At 57.0% G+C, this 14,728-nt stretch overlaps 1 protein-coding gene across 1 annotated transcript in view; it reads left to right on the forward strand.

Annotated features, from left to right (window-relative positions):
- Obscn (obscurin, cytoskeletal calmodulin and titin-interacting RhoGEF) overlaps positions 1–11,174 on the forward strand; it is a 100,170-nt gene extending 88,996 nt beyond the window's left edge. Inside the window, exons 75-99 of the mRNA XM_033768010.1 lie at positions 192–288; positions 409–533; positions 819–931; positions 1,157–1,325; positions 1,432–1,513; positions 1,597–1,797; positions 2,026–2,086; positions 2,381–2,458; positions 2,759–2,931; positions 3,054–3,080; positions 3,700–3,852; positions 3,933–3,978; positions 4,209–4,286; positions 4,434–6,267; positions 6,675–6,755; positions 6,853–6,963; positions 7,039–7,206; positions 7,917–8,039; positions 8,124–8,294; positions 8,734–8,818; positions 8,999–9,238; positions 9,423–9,646; positions 10,309–10,384; positions 10,501–10,650; positions 10,822–11,174. Coding sequence (XP_033623901.1) covers positions 192–288; positions 409–533; positions 819–931; positions 1,157–1,325; positions 1,432–1,513; positions 1,597–1,797; positions 2,026–2,086; positions 2,381–2,458; positions 2,759–2,931; positions 3,054–3,080; positions 3,700–3,852; positions 3,933–3,978; positions 4,209–4,286; positions 4,434–6,267; positions 6,675–6,755; positions 6,853–6,963; positions 7,039–7,206; positions 7,917–8,039; positions 8,124–8,294; positions 8,734–8,818; positions 8,999–9,238; positions 9,423–9,646; positions 10,309–10,384; positions 10,501–10,650; positions 10,822–10,948 — 4,793 coding nt within the window. The 3' untranslated portion in view covers positions 10,949–11,174. The remainder of the gene's footprint in view (positions 1–191; positions 289–408; positions 534–818; positions 932–1,156; positions 1,326–1,431; positions 1,514–1,596; positions 1,798–2,025; positions 2,087–2,380; positions 2,459–2,758; positions 2,932–3,053; positions 3,081–3,699; positions 3,853–3,932; positions 3,979–4,208; positions 4,287–4,433; positions 6,268–6,674; positions 6,756–6,852; positions 6,964–7,038; positions 7,207–7,916; positions 8,040–8,123; positions 8,295–8,733; positions 8,819–8,998; positions 9,239–9,422; positions 9,647–10,308; positions 10,385–10,500; positions 10,651–10,821) is intronic.
- Positions 11,175–14,728: the final 3,554 nt, after the last annotated feature.

Genomic DNA, 14,728 nt, shown 5'->3' on the forward strand with positions numbered 1-14,728 from the left:
CAAGGGCTGACTTGTCCTAATGTTGGCCTGGCCAGCAGGCAGGACAGAGGGGATGGAGTCCCCACATGGCACCATGCGTGGACTGAACTGTGGGGGTCCTGGGTTTGAGTGGCACTGTGCACCCTGCTGCCTTCTGAGTTCCTCCCTCAGCCACCCTCCCTTGCCCTCTCACTGCTTCTGTCCCCAACTAGCCGACCTCCTGGGAGTAACACAGCCCCTCCCCCACGAAGGCCCGGAATGGGAGCTGTTGTCCACCGAAGGGGCCCAGGGACGGACGGTGCCCATCTGGTAACTTTTCTGTCCAGCAGGGTCCTGCGGTGGGAATTTGGGAGATGTGGGCAGCCTAGGGGAGGCCTCTGGGGCGGGGACCCTGTCTATCATCAGGTTCAGTGGCCTCTGTGATTCCAGGGTGGAAGACGCAGCCTGGCAGGTGGCCGGGCCAGGGCAGCTGCTCTGGGATGTCCACAGCCGCGTGGTCACCGAGACTACACAGAGCACCTATGTGTTCCAGGCCACTGATGTGGGCGCTGCAAGTATGGGCGCTGGTGCTGGGGCAGGGGACGCTGGCCAGGTTGCCTGCTGAGGTCACAACAGACCCTGGAGGAGCAGCAGGCTCAGGGTGTGCTAACTCTGTCCTCAATGGCTTTGCGGGAGATGGGTTGGCCCACTGAGGTTGCAGCAGGAGAGGCGGTGGCTTCCCGTAGCAGGGACTGTCACAGGGAAGGGCCGTCACCCTGGGGTGGCTCTGGAATCTTGTTGGCCACCTGTGGATGGTGGGTTGCTGGGGACCTTGCTCTCAGTTCCCTGACCACTTCCAGGTCCCCCATCCATGCAAGTCACCATCGAGGATGTGCAGGTCCAGGCAGGTGGCACAGCACAATTCGAGGCTGTCATCGGGGGCAACCCACAGCCAACAGTGACTTGGTACAAGGTCAGAGGAGGCCTGGTGTGGGCAGCACCAGGGGTGGCCCTGTATGGGGAGTGAAACCCCACCCTGCAGTCCCCATCCCACTGCCCCTATTGTGTATTTTCCCAACCCTTCTGGCCTGGATGTGGGGCTGGATGCACATGCAGCAGACATGGGAAACAGCACTCAGTAGGGTGGGGTGGGCACAGTAGGGGGACCCCCAGGGCTTCTGGCCATCTTCATCTCCAGGATGGCATCCAGCTGGTGGACAGTGCCCGTCTCCAGCAGCAGCAGGATGGAACTTCATACTCCCTGATGCTGATGGACACGACCCAGGCGGATGCTGGGGTCTATACCTGCATGGCCCACAATGCTGGTGGTCAGGTGCTCTGCAAGGCAGAGCTGCTGGTCCTCAGGGGTGAGTGGGGTGCAGGGCTCCTTGGACTGTGGGTTCCCCGGGCTCCCATGGGCACTGGCCCAGGGCGTCATCACCCACACTGACCATGTACTGCCCTGTAATGTAGGGGACAGTGAGCCAGACTCTGAGAGGCAGAGTTACCGGAGGAAGCTGCAGTCCTTCTATGAGGTCCAGGAGGAGATTGGGAGGTATGTGTCCCCCAGCTGTGCCCTGGGACCTTTAGGGCCTTGGGGACCCCACAGCACAGCACCCACATGGCTCCCTCCCCCAGGGGTGTGTTTGGCTTTGTGAAGAGGGTGCAGCACAAAGGAAACAAGATGTCCTGTGCTGCCAAGTTCATCCCTCTGCGGAGTAGGACACATGTGCAGGCCTACCAGGAGCGGGACATCCTGGCCACCCTCAGCCACCCACTGGTCACTGGGCTGCTGGACCAGTTTGAGACACGGAAGACCCTCATCCTCATCCTGGAGCTGTATCCTGCACTGTCTCTGGAGGGCCCGGGCGGGAGCGGGGTTCCTTGGTCAGCCCAGGTCAAGGTGACTGCCAGCCACCACTTTCCTGAAGCCCACAAGCCTGAGCCCTCTCCAGAGATGAGGCTGCCACATGGACCCTGAGCACCCTTCTACACCGGCTGGGCCCCACAGCCCCAACCCAGCTGTCACTCTGTACCAAAGCTCCCCATTTCCTTGACCATGGCCAGGTGCTCATCTGAGGAGCTGCTGGATCGCCTCTTCAAGAAAAGTGTGGTGACTGAGGCTGAGGTAATTGACTGCCCTAATGAGCCAGGAGACCCAAGGCCTCTGGCCGTGCTGGGCCAGGGTGTCCATCCCTCCCCACCCACTGCACCTCCCTGCCTGTGACTCCCTGCTCTGTGGTGGCTCTTGCTTCTCACCCCCTTGCCTTTGGCATGTCCCAGCTTGGCTCACAGGGTCTCAGAGGGCTCTGCATGTCACCCTGTGAGACCTGTGCCAGGCTGGGTCAGGAGGAGGAAGGTGTATTTATCCCTGGGAGTGAGCCTGGCAGCGGATCCTCACCTGGACCCCACCTGTGCCCAGGTCAAGGTCTATATCCAGCAGCTGGTAGAGGGGCTGCAGTACCTGCACAGTCATGGCGTCCTCCACCTGGACATAAAGGTACCTGTACTCCAGGGCTTGGTGGGTCCTGGAGGCAGGGAAGGTGTAAGCCCACCTTGTCCTGTCTTCCTGACAGGCCTGCATGCCTCTGAGTCCAGGAAGCTCACTACCTCTGGCAGCCTGGTCAGATGGAGCTTGGCTCTGATGGGGCAGAGAACCCCAAGCAACCCCTGATCTGATCCCGGGGGTCCTTGCTGCCCTCATGGATCCCCAAATGTCTCCTGAAATCCAGAGGCCCCAAGGGCAAGGGTCACCACACCCAGGCACAACCCTCACTGACACCCCAACTCTGCCTGACAGCCCCCCAACATCCTGATGGTACACCCTGCTCGGGAAGACATTAAAATCTGTGACTTTGGCTTTGCCCAAAAACTCACACCTTTGGAGCCGCAGTACAGCAAGTATGGTGCTCCTGAGTTTGTGTCCCCTGAGATCATCCAGCAGGCACCCGTGAGCGCAGCATCTGACATCTGGTGAGCGGTCGGGGACGGGGCCCCGAGTGGCCGAATGAGGAGGGTTTCCTCATACCTTGGCCTCCTGCTCCTGGCCAGGCCCTTCATACTCCCTGATGGCTCACTGTGCTTTCCTCCTGCAGGGCCATGGGGGTCATCTCCTACCTCAGGTGAGCCAGCCAATACCTCTAGCTCCTCCGGGGCTGTGCTCCCTGTGGGCCCCAGAGACCATGCACTCTGCCTCTGCTGCTTGGGCCAAGTGCTGGGGTGGGGCGTCTATTTTGGGAACAGGCAGTTGGCCAACCTGATAAGGAGCCTGTCCAGGACATCCTGTGAGCATCATGCTATCTGAGGCTGAGCCCCCATCCCTGCCTCTTGATGACCTCAGCTGGCTGGACAATGCTGCTGGTGTAGACTGAGCTTGGATCTCCTTTCAGCTCCCCTGATACCCATCTTGGGAAGGGATGTGGCCTTTTGGGCTGACCCGGTCTGTCCCCACTGGGTCCCCCAGACAGAGGCCAAACCACCTGCCCCTGCCTAGGCTGACCCTGCATCTCCTCTCAGGCTGATCTCTGATCTCCACCGCAGGCCAAAGCTGGGTCCCACACAAGACAGGCCTGCCCCTGTCCCTGCCTGGCCTGGGTCCTCACCCCAGGTGCATCTGAGACCCCTCCTGCAGGCTAAGCCTGGATCCTTGCTCTGACCTGTGTTTGGAGCCTGCAGGGGTCTTTAGGCTGGATGGGAGCAGTCTGAGCCAGGTCTTAGCTGAGGTTAGTCCCTCTCCTTCAGCCTGACCTGCTCGTCCCCATTTGCTGGCGAGAGTGACCGTGCCACCCTCCTGAACATCCTCGAGGGACGGGTGTCCTGGAGCAGCCCTACAGCTGCCCACCTCAGCGAAGATGCCCGGGACTTCATCCAGGCCACGCTGCAGCAGGACCCAGAGTGAGTGCCTGTGCCGCCTGCCCTCCCTCTGTGTCCTCAGCCCTGTCCACCATTGACCGACCTCCCGGTGTCCTCTGCAGGGCCCGGCCCAGTGCTGCCAGCTGTCTTGCCCACCCTTGGTTCCTGGTGAGTTGGCCCATACAGGGAGGGTATGGGGAGGACAGACTGACACCCAGAAGGTGGGGTCCATATCCCCGGTCCAGGGGAGTCATCCCTTCCAACTTGCCTCAGTACGGTTTGTCCAGGGTGCCCCATTGGCTCTGCCCTTTGCCTGCCTGGGCATCTGGGTTTGGGGACCCAGGGCTTCTGCCCCACTGGGTATCATCCTTACTGTGGCTGCTCCCTGCTGCCTGCAGACGTCTGTGCCTGCTGAGGAAGCCTACTTCATCAACACCAAACAGCTCAAATTCCTCCTGGCCCGCAGCCGCTGGCAGGTGAGCCATGCTGCCTCACAAAGGGGAAACTGAGGCCCAAGTCCAGCCATGTGACAGCAGGGCAGCAGACAGGGCCCAGTGTGCAGGGACCCCTTTGGGTGGGGCTGCCCTTGGACCTCCCCCTAATGCCCTGTCCTGTGGCCCCAGCGCTCCCTGATGAGCTACAAGTCCATCCTGGTCATGCGGTCCATCCCCGAGCTGCTCCAGGGCCCACCCGACAGCCCATCCCTTGGTGTGGCCCGGCACCTGCGCCCAGATGCCAGTGACTCCTCCAGCTCTTCCTCCTCGGACCACGAGCTGGCACCCTTTGCCAGGGCCAAGTCGCTGCCACCTTCCCCCACAACCCACTCCCCACTGCTGCATCCCCGGGGCTTCCTGCGGCCCTCGGCCAGTCTGCCTGAGGAGGCCGAGGCCAGTGCGAGTCTGACAGTGTCCCCGGAGGCAGTGTCCCTGCCAGGGTCAGGGCCACCATCCCCCAGCTGTGTGCCCCGACACAGCGTCGTCTGCAGCCTGTTTTACCAGCAAGCAAGTGAGGGCCCAGAGCATGGGGCTGTGGCCACAGGGGCCAGGAGGCATGGGGCACGGCGTCGGCACCTGCTGAAGGGTGGGTACATTGCGCGGGCTCTGCCCGGGCTACGGGAGCCGCTCCTGGAGCACCGTGTGCTGGAGGAGGAGGCTGCCCTGGAGGAGCAGGCTGCAGTGACCCGGGAAACCTCCTTCGAGTCCGCCCTGTGGCGGCCCAGCCCAGCCACTCATGAGGTCCCTGGCTGCAGCTGCTCCCTGGACCACGATCTGTCAAGCACCAAAAGCCCCTCCTCGGGGGCCTGTGTCAAAGGGCAGTGTCCATCCTCAACCCCGTCTGGGCTGACTTGTGAGGCCTCTGCCAGGGACCTGGTGCACCCCAAGGGGTCCAGGCCACTCTCATCTGCTGGTGGAGACTGGGCACGCACTGCACAGGACAGGCCACTGCAGGAGAGTTGTGGAGCGTGCCCAGACCCTGTCAGTCCCCCTGAGCTGGGCAGTTCCCCCCAGGAAGGCTGCAACTCACCCTCAACACAGCTCCCTGGTGACGAGGCCCTGGACCTGGTTCAGGCGAGCCCCCTGCCCAGCTCCCAAGGACCCCATGACACCTCCCTACCTGGGCAGCCCTGGCCTGGCCCCTCTCTGCATGCCAAAGGCTTGACCCAGCAGGTAGAGTGTCCACCAGACTCCACACCCCCTCCACAGCGGCCTCAGGAGCAGGTGACTGCCCGGAAGTTCTCCTTGGGGTCCCGCCGAGGTGGCTATGCTGGTGTAGCTGGCTATGGCACCTTTGCCTTTGGCGGGGATGCAGGAGGCATGCTGGGCCAGGGTCCCCTGTGGGCCAGAATGGCCTGGTCAGTGTCCCAGTCCTCGGAGGATCAAGAGGAGACCATAGCTGAGACCTCCCAGCCCCAGACTAGCCTGGGGTCACCAAGGGCCTTCCCAGAAATGCCCTCATGGGAGGATGCGGATCAGATCTCCCTGGTGCAGATCAGGGACCTATCAGGAGATGCAGAAGCAGCTGACACCATATCCCTGGACATTTCTGAGGTGGACCCTGCCTACCTCAACCTCTCTGACCTGTATGACATCAAGTACCTTCCATTTGAGTTCATGATCTTCAGGCGGGTCCCTAAGCCCTCTGAGCCACAGGAGCCAAGCTCCCCAGAGACAGAGGCTGAAGAGGAGCTGGCCAGGTTCCCGGAGACCACGTGGCCCTGGCCAGGAGAGCTTGGTCTGCGTGCTGGCCTAGAGATCACTGAGGAGGAGCCTGATGACCTGGTAGCCCTCCTGGGGGAGGCAGCCATGGGCAGGAAGCGCAAGTGGTCGCCCTCACGAGACCTTTTCCAGTTCCCGGGAGGCTGTCTGTCACTGGAAGAACCTCCAGATCGCGGGCTGCGCCAGAGGGTGAAGGCGTCCATGGCCCACATCTCTCGCATCCTTAAGGGCAAGCAGCAAGGTGACTCCTGCTGGGAGCTGGCACATCCAGGGTCTCTCCACCCTCTCATGCCAGGGACAGCTCAGCCTCCTAGCCTCACCCCACAGGCCTCTGCCCTGAGGCCTGATGCCCTCCTCCTGGGTGTCTCGGACCAGCCCTGGTCAGGACAATTGCAGGGGCTTGGAGGCAGGTGCAGCCCAGCAGCCCCAAGGGGATGGTGGCACTGCAGTGGGGTCTTAGGGTGCAGGCGGCCCAGCATGGGAAGCCTCAGTGTGATTAGCCTACTTTCCACAATCCTGAATGCTGGCCTTTCCCTGTGGCGTGGAAATCTGGGGAGGGGTGGGGCAAGGGTGGATTGAGGAAGTGGGTGCTGCCCAGAGAATGGGCTTCCTGGCTGACCATGACTTCCATGGCCTCTTCTTCCTGAGGTCACGAGAGGGAAGAGCCCCCCAGGAAGAAAGCGGGCCTGGCTGCCTTCCGGCTGTCAGGCCTGAAAGGCGGGGACCACGGTGAGCAGGGCCCAGCAGTCCTGGAGGGTTGGGTGGGATCTGGCCACATCCTCTCGCTGGGTGTCCTCCTGAAGCCTCATCTCACACCTCTCTTCAGCACCAACCTTCCTGAGGGAGCTCTCAGATGAGGCTGTGGTCCTGGGCCAGTCAGTGACACTGGCCTGCCAGGTGTCAGCCCAGCCAGCTGCTCAGGCCACCTGGAGCAAAGGTAAGGAGCCATCCTAGAGCAGGCAGGAAGCCGTGGCTGTCCAGGCAAACTGAGGCCCACCCTGTCTCCATGCAGATGGGGCCATCCTGGAGAGCAGTGGGCGCATCCTCATCTCCTCTACCCTGAAGAACTTTGAGCTGCTGACCATACTAGTGGTGATGGCTGAGGACCTGGGCGTGTACACCTGCAGCGTGAGCAACCTGCTGGGGACAGCAGCCAGCATGGGGGTCCTCCGGAAGGCAGGTGGGTGGACCAGGAAGACCACATTCCACTTCATGAGGCTGCAGAACGTGTGGGCATCACTTCCTCTAGGCATCCCTGTTCTTGATGTGCAGGCATGGCACACAGCTGCCATGGGTGCCCAGAGTGGCTGGGGAGGGAGCCTGAGCTGGCCAGGAGCAGTGTGCCCAGGAGTGGGGATAGGGGAGCTATGGCAGCTGCCTTACAGCACTTGAACAGAGCCTGCTTGTGCACAATGCTGAGCCTGTGCCCATCTGTGGGTGGAGCTCTCCCTGGTGCCTGAACCCTGGCTCTGTTTCTCCACTGTGTTGCCTAGCCCTCCCTCTGCCATACAGGAAGGAAGGGCCATCTCGGTTCTGTATCCACATCAGGGCCAAGCTTCCAACTCCAAACACTGTGTGGAGTGTCATTCCAGGGTAGCCAAAAAGAGGGGCAGCTTTGTGGGCAGACCCCAGACACCGAGTGCTGGGCACTCAGCAAAACTGAGCTGTCAGGGCCTTCACCCCTCTGCAGGGTCCTGCGTGGACACCGGCAACATGGGTGGCCTGGCAGGGATGGTGGGTGGACATCTCCCGTCTCCCTGAAGGAGGGCTGTAGGGTTCCTAAATGAATGAGATCAGGATAGGGTGGGCTTGGAGTCCTGGCTGGGGAAAAGGAGGGGATAGAGCCAGGGTGTCCTGCATCCACCCTGACCATGTGTGTCCCTCTTGCAGAGCGACCCTCTTCCTCCCCGCGCCCTGACATTGGGGAGGTGTACGAAGATGGGGTGCTGCTAGTCTGGAAGCCTATGGAGTCCTGTGGCCCTGTGACATACATTGTACAGTGTTGTGTGGAAGGTACGGGGCGGGGAGCGCTCTGCCTCCTTGGGGAAGGTCTCTGCTCTCTACCTCCCTGCTCCTCTCATGCTTCCTTGGGCCCAGGTGGCAGCTGGACCACACTGGCCTCTGACATCTTTGACTGCTGCTACCTCACCAGCAAGCTGCCCCGGGGCGGAGTCTACACCTTCCGCACAGCATGTGTCAGCAAGGCAGGCATGGGCCCCTACAGCAGCCCCTCGGAGCAGGTCCTGCTGGGAGGGCCCAGCCGGCTGGGTGAGCCACCCCTGGGGACAGGGACAGGGTGGCTGGGTGACTACCACCTTCCTGGGAGAGAGAGCCACCTACACTTGACACCCAAGGCCTGCGCCCTCCAGGGATCCCTTGAACCTCAACCCCCACCTGCTGAGGGCCATGAACCCATGCTGTAGAGCCTTGAGCACTGAGCCTGTGTCTGGATTCAGAGAAAGAGCAGTGTGACCGATTACCACTGCTGTCCCCACCCTGTCCTGGAAGGGACTCCGGCTGTCACTCACTTGTGGCGGCTGGCACTGCCTGCTGTGCCCCCTCTCTCATCCCACGTGTGGAGGAACGAGTCAGAGTGTGGGAGCTAAAGAAGGGCCCCTTGTCTGGTTCCTGGGAAGGAAGGGTGGCGGGGTTGGGAATAGCTGCAGTTGCATGACACCCAGCCTGACCATCACCTGTCTTCCCACAGTGTCTGAGGAGGAGAGTGGAGGGGGGCGGCCAGCCCAGCCCCTGCCCAGCACCAAGACCTTTGCCTTCCAGATGCAGATCCGGAGGTGTGGCTGCTGGGGACCACAGCGGGTGGGGTTTGTGCCTTGTCCTCCCCTACAACTCTGCCTGTCCCCCTTCCCATGTACCCTTGGCTCAAGCCTCTTCCCACGCATCTGTCCATGGCCTGCTGCCCTCCTTCCCCTGCTTCTCGTGGAGCTCACCTCCCTGGTGTCATACCTGCCCAGGGGCCGCTTCAGTGTGGTACGGCAGTGCCAGGAGAAGGCCAGCGGCCGAGCACTGGCTGCTAAGATTATACCCTACCGGCCTGAGGACAAGACAGCTGTGTTGCGGGAATACGAGGCCCTCAAGAGTCTGCGTCACCCACACCTTGCCCAGCTGCATGCTGCCTACCTCAGCCCTCGCCACCTGGTGCTCATCTTGGAGCTGTGCTCAGGGCCCGAGCTGCTCCCTGGCCTGGCCGAGAGGTGAGGGGTGGCACGGGCTTGCTGAGCAGTCAGACAGCTGGACAACAGGCTTGTGCCCCACCCCAGTCCTGGCTGACCTCCATGCTGGGGCCTGCAGAGCTGGGCAGGCCCTCCCAACCCACTGAGGTGCAGGTCTCTGCATGCCCCCACCTTGGTGCCTGCATCAAGCCACCTCTGCCCCTAGGGCCTCCTACTCAGAGTCCGAGGTGAAGGACTACCTCTGGCAGATGCTGAGTGCCACCCAGTATCTGCATGCCCAGCACATCCTGCACCTGGACCTGCGGTCTGAGAACATGATGATCACGGAATACAACCTGCTTAAAGTTGTGGACCTGGGCAGTGCCCAGAGCCTCCTCCAGGAGAAGGTGCTGCCCTCTGAGAGCTTCAGGGATTATTTGGAGACCATGGGTATGTGTATGGACAGGGGCAGGCAGCTGTGGGCACCTAGCCAGGGGGTGCAGCAGGAAGCCCCTGTAGAGGCACAGTGACGCTCAACAACTAGGCCGCACACCGAGAGGCCCAACAGGAGACTTTATTAGGGGAGGCAGGTCAGGGAGAGAGGGAAAGGGAAGAAGAGAGAGGAGGAAGAAGAGAACAAAGGAAGGAAGGTCCTTTTATTGGTTTTGGGCTGGGCTTTCGCTTATTTATGAGGAGTGGGCTGCTTTTAACCTATCATAGGCCAGGTTGCCTTTTATGGGTTCTGCAGAAACTTAGGTTTGAGTCCTCCGGCCCCGGTGGCCTTGGCGGGAGGGAAACTAAAGATAAGAGGAGGAGGTAATTTTAAGAGGCAAGAAGCAGCAGGCGAATGCAGCCTGTGATGGTGTTGTCAGGTCCCTCCCAGCCCTCTTCACCGGTCTTGCCTGCCTCACCCCACACAGCCCCAGAAGCCTGCCACCCTCTTACCTGTGTCCTCCACCTGTCCCCCGCCTGTGCCCACACACCTGCCCCCCAGGGCCCTTATACTTGGGTCCCTCACTTGTGCCCACACCTCGGCCCACCTGTCTGTGCCCATGTGCTGGTGCCAACTCACCCAGCCTCTCACCTGTGTCCCTACCTGTGCTCTCTTGCAGCTCCGGAGCTCCTAGACAGCCAAGGGGCTGTCCCGCAGACGGACATCTGGGCCATCGGGGTGACGGCCTTCATCATGTGAGTCCAGCTGTCATGGGAAGCGCCAAGTGGACAGGCGGGGCGATCTCGGGGCCTGATGCCACCCTAAGTGGCCCCACCCATGGAAGGTAACTGAGGGCCCCCTACCCACGCAGGCTGAGTGCGGAGTACCCGGTGGGCAGTGAGGGGACCCGCGACCTGCAGAAGGGGTTGCGCAAGGGTCTCGTCCGGCTGAGCCGCTGCTACGCGGGGCTGTCAGGCGGCGCGGTGGCCTTCCTTCAGGGCACGCTGAGCGTCCAGCCCTGGTAAGGAGCCCCCCACTCCCCGGAACTCCGACCCAGACCTGTCCTGCAGCCGTCTCCACTCCCTCGCTCGCCCTCCGGCCCCTGCTCAGTCCCTCCCGCCCCTCTTCTGGCCCTGCCCCCTCTGGCCCCAGTCTCTCCTGCAGACTCTCACTCGCACTCCTCCCCTCCCAGGGCGCGGCCCTGCGCCTCCGGCTGCCTGCAGAGTCCGTGGCTGACCGAGGAGGGCCCGCGCGGCTCCCGGCCCGCACCGGTGACCTTCCCCACCGCGCGACTGCGCGCCTTCGTGCGTGAGCGCTAGAAGCGGCGCGCGCTGCTGTACAAGAAGCGCCACCTAGCGGCGGCACGCTGACTGCCGGCTCGCCTCGTGGACCAGTGCCATCCTAGTGTCGCGGTTGCCTGTGTGCGAGCCAACGTCCGCGCGCCTCGCAGTGGTCCCAGGACTTTGGCTCTTCTGCCTGGCTGCTGGTACCTCTCGGTCACCGACCGTGGTTGAGACACCAGACCCTACACCCACAAATAAAAGGAGGAGAGGTTTCTAGTGGCTCACGTTTCAGTTGATGATCCCGGCTCCAAGACAAGGTGGCAGGGTGGAAAGGTTTGGAGGAGGAGGGCTGCTGCGCGCAGGGTGACCAAGAAGCAGAGAGGGAAGGGGAGTACCCTCCAGGAGCCCTGACTCCACCAGCACTTGTCCATCGCCTTCCAGCGCATCCTCCCTTCCCTTGGGCACACACGAGGGTCCTGGGGCCCCAACAGATAGCACTAGTGGTAGGTGTGGTCACCTCCTACTCCTGCTCATCGTACAGGTGCTCTAGGGCTTCCAGGCATACACAAAGCTCAAACAAAAATGAGCCGAGGGCGAAAGGCTCTACTGGCTTCCACCTGTGGTGTCTCCTTGAGGACTCTGGAGGTCCTGGCAGGTGGCCAAAGACGATGGTAAACCACTGGCACTTGTGCTGCTTGTGGTCCTGGAACCTCGTTCCTTTGGTACATTTAGGTATACTTTGTGATCACATTTATCATTGGGAATTTGTACCTGTACAAGATAAATTTTGATTCTTATTTTTTCCTATTCTCCTGACCTCCCTTCAGCTCCTCTACCCTGCCCTATACACTGAGATTTCTTTTTTCCTTCTTTTCTTCAACTTTTTCCTTTCACTTGCTCCCCCTCCCTAGTTCCCCTTCCTCTTTGAACATTTTCTTCCAATTTTATAATATCTACTATACATTTTGGCCCTCCTTTACCCATTCAGTTTCTCACACCAGAGAAATAATTTGGTATTTACATGTGTCCTATTTATTTCACTTAAGAGTATGTCCTCAAGGTGCATCCATTTAGCTATGAATGTCTCAAGTTTATCTTTCTTTATGACTGAGTAGTACTCCATTTTATTTTTTAAAAACCCCATGGGGCTTGGCAGCAAAGTTTCTGTTCATCTAAACCCAGGAATTCTTAGGTTAGTGAAGATCAAAACATTTTATTTTGGTCATATGCAGGTATCTGGCACTAAAATAGCAACAAGGTTACTGCATAACTTAGAATATGAGATAAAAATTCAGGGTTATTCATTTTATCACAATGTGCAAGTCATTGTTACCATATGGTACCTTGGGGCCAGTTAGTGTTCCAAATGCAGAGCCGGGGGCTTTCTGCTGATAACTGTGTTCTGTAGCCAAGGGTCCCCATGCCCTTGGGCATGACAGATGCTGTATCCGTGGGCAAGTGAGCTATCATTCCTGGGCTACAACAGATGATAGCTAGATGAGATATGATAGACAAAAATGATAGAATAGATGTAGCAGATAGATATAGATAGACATACTGGAGATGCAGAAACACAGATAGGCTAGATGTAGGTGGATTTTATATATGAATATATAGCTAGATGGATGAAACAAAAAATAGAGATATAGAGGATACAGATACATAAATATAGAAAGATAGTGCTGATAGGATAGAGTAGATAGAAATACAGAAGATAGAAAAAATAAAAATATAAATGATAGAGGTTACATAGATGATGATAATACACACACATGGAGGTAGATATGCATGAAAATAGGAAAAAGATATAGCAATATAGATATATGCAAGTAGTTAATAGAAAGAACTAGAAATATAGGTAAATATGGTCATAAATAGACACATAAAAGTTAGATATAGATGGGTGGATAAAATAGATCCAGTAGTCCACTTTACTTTTAATGAGGATGTTCTAAGACCCCTTGTGGGTGCCTGAAACCCTGGATAATACCAAGCCCCCATATACCATTCCCCTTATACACACCTATGGCAGTTTGATTTACCAAGGCAGGCATGATAAGCTCAGCAACAGTAAAACAGGACAATTATCACAATATGCTCACGTGCTGTAGTCACTGTCTTCTGTGCTGGTGTGGGACAACATGCTGCCTCTGTGATGAGACACAGTAAGGTGACTGACAGATGCATTGTAATGGCATCATAGGAGAGTGTCATTTGGCTTCAGGTGAGCCTGCTCCCTAGCTGTAGTCCAGTCAATGGTTGGATGTCAGGAACAGACCATTTTAATGGTTGAGGGGGAAATTTCTCCTTTTCACTTTACAGCTTCTCTTCGACATATCTAGATTGCCAACAACTCCATGCTTGTGCTTTGGGGCGATTATTAAGTAAAACAAGGGCCTGTGAACTGTGACACAAGAACTGTGATCCTGTGACAATAGGTCTGACAGTAGGTGAGAAAGTTCCTAGTGCCTGACAGGTAAGGTAGACAGTGTACATGGCTCAGGTATGTAAGACAAAGTGGGAACTTACACCTGGGAGGACAGAGTGGTGCGATGCAAAGGGTCAGCACACTAATTAGGATGATGTGCAATTTACAATGTGTGAATTTTTTCTTTCTAGAATTTTCCATGTAGTATTTTCAGACTACAGTTGACTGGAGGTAACTAAAATCACAGAAAGCAAAATCATGGATATGAGTGGACCACTCTGGGTAGATATAGAAGATTGAGCTATAGATAGATAGACAAGAAGATAGGACAGATGCAGTTGTATATAGATCCAGATATAGAAGGCATAAATTACAGAGACATAGGTACTTGATAGATAAATGCAGGGATATAGACAGGTGGGTACAGAAGATAGAAAGTAGATAGGATATGGAAATACAAATACAAATAATAAGGTAGATAGATGCAGGAGATAGATATGTACATGGGGTAGTCAAAATGTAATATAAGTTTTTAAAATTTATTATAGTAAAAGATAATATTGGCATAAATCCTCCTCAGAATCCTCACCCTTGCTTTGAACATATTTATTCCATTGTTCTTGTTCACTTTCTGAAGAGTTCTGGAAGTCTGTGTGAATGGCCTTGTGAAGTGTGATAAGATATATGGTTAATGCAGCTGTCAAGAGCCATCCTATGAAAAGGTAGGCTTGTAAAACATGGTGTGTCCTCATCCATCTTATTCACTGAATATGATACCATGTGACTTCTGGTTCTCCTCCAAAGTAAAAATGACCATGCAAGGAAAGCATTCAGGACATCGAGGCAGCCCAACAGTGGAACTAGACATTCAGGAAAGAGAACTCCAGAGCTGTTGCAGAAAGTGGCTAGATGATAAGATGAGTGTATTCGAAGCAAAGGAGAGGATTTTTAGAATTAATGACAATGTGTTTTACTCTAAAATTTTAAAAATTAACATTCACTGCATTTTCCAATCACATGTCAAACATACGTATTCTGAAAATCCCTTCTAATACAGAAAACTAAACCCTGAAGTAACTTTCCAAATGCACACTTTATCACAGCAGAATTCTCAGGAGCAGAAGCAAGGGTATCAGAAGAGTTGAGAGTCTTCACAGAGACTGAGGACAGTGGCATGGATATCTGTGTTTTAACAGTGGTAGGGGTGGCAGAATAGGCTTAGGTGCCAGTGAGTAGATGGAACGAGAGAGAAGTCTGCATCTGGCAGGGCTCCAGAGTTGACACCATCTAAAAAATAATTAGGTGTCTGAAACCTGCTGTTGGCAGAGGGAGAAAACACTTACCTATTTTGCCAAATCTTTGGGTGCCAACTAGAAAAACTTAAGCCA

Source organism: Fukomys damarensis, unplaced genomic scaffold, assembly GCF_012274545.1.
Source record: "Fukomys damarensis isolate Sample0158 unplaced genomic scaffold, DMR_v1.0_HiC HiC_scaffold_3, whole genome shotgun sequence".
In the NCBI taxonomy this organism is placed as follows: domain Eukaryota; kingdom Metazoa; phylum Chordata; class Mammalia; order Rodentia; family Bathyergidae; genus Fukomys; species Fukomys damarensis.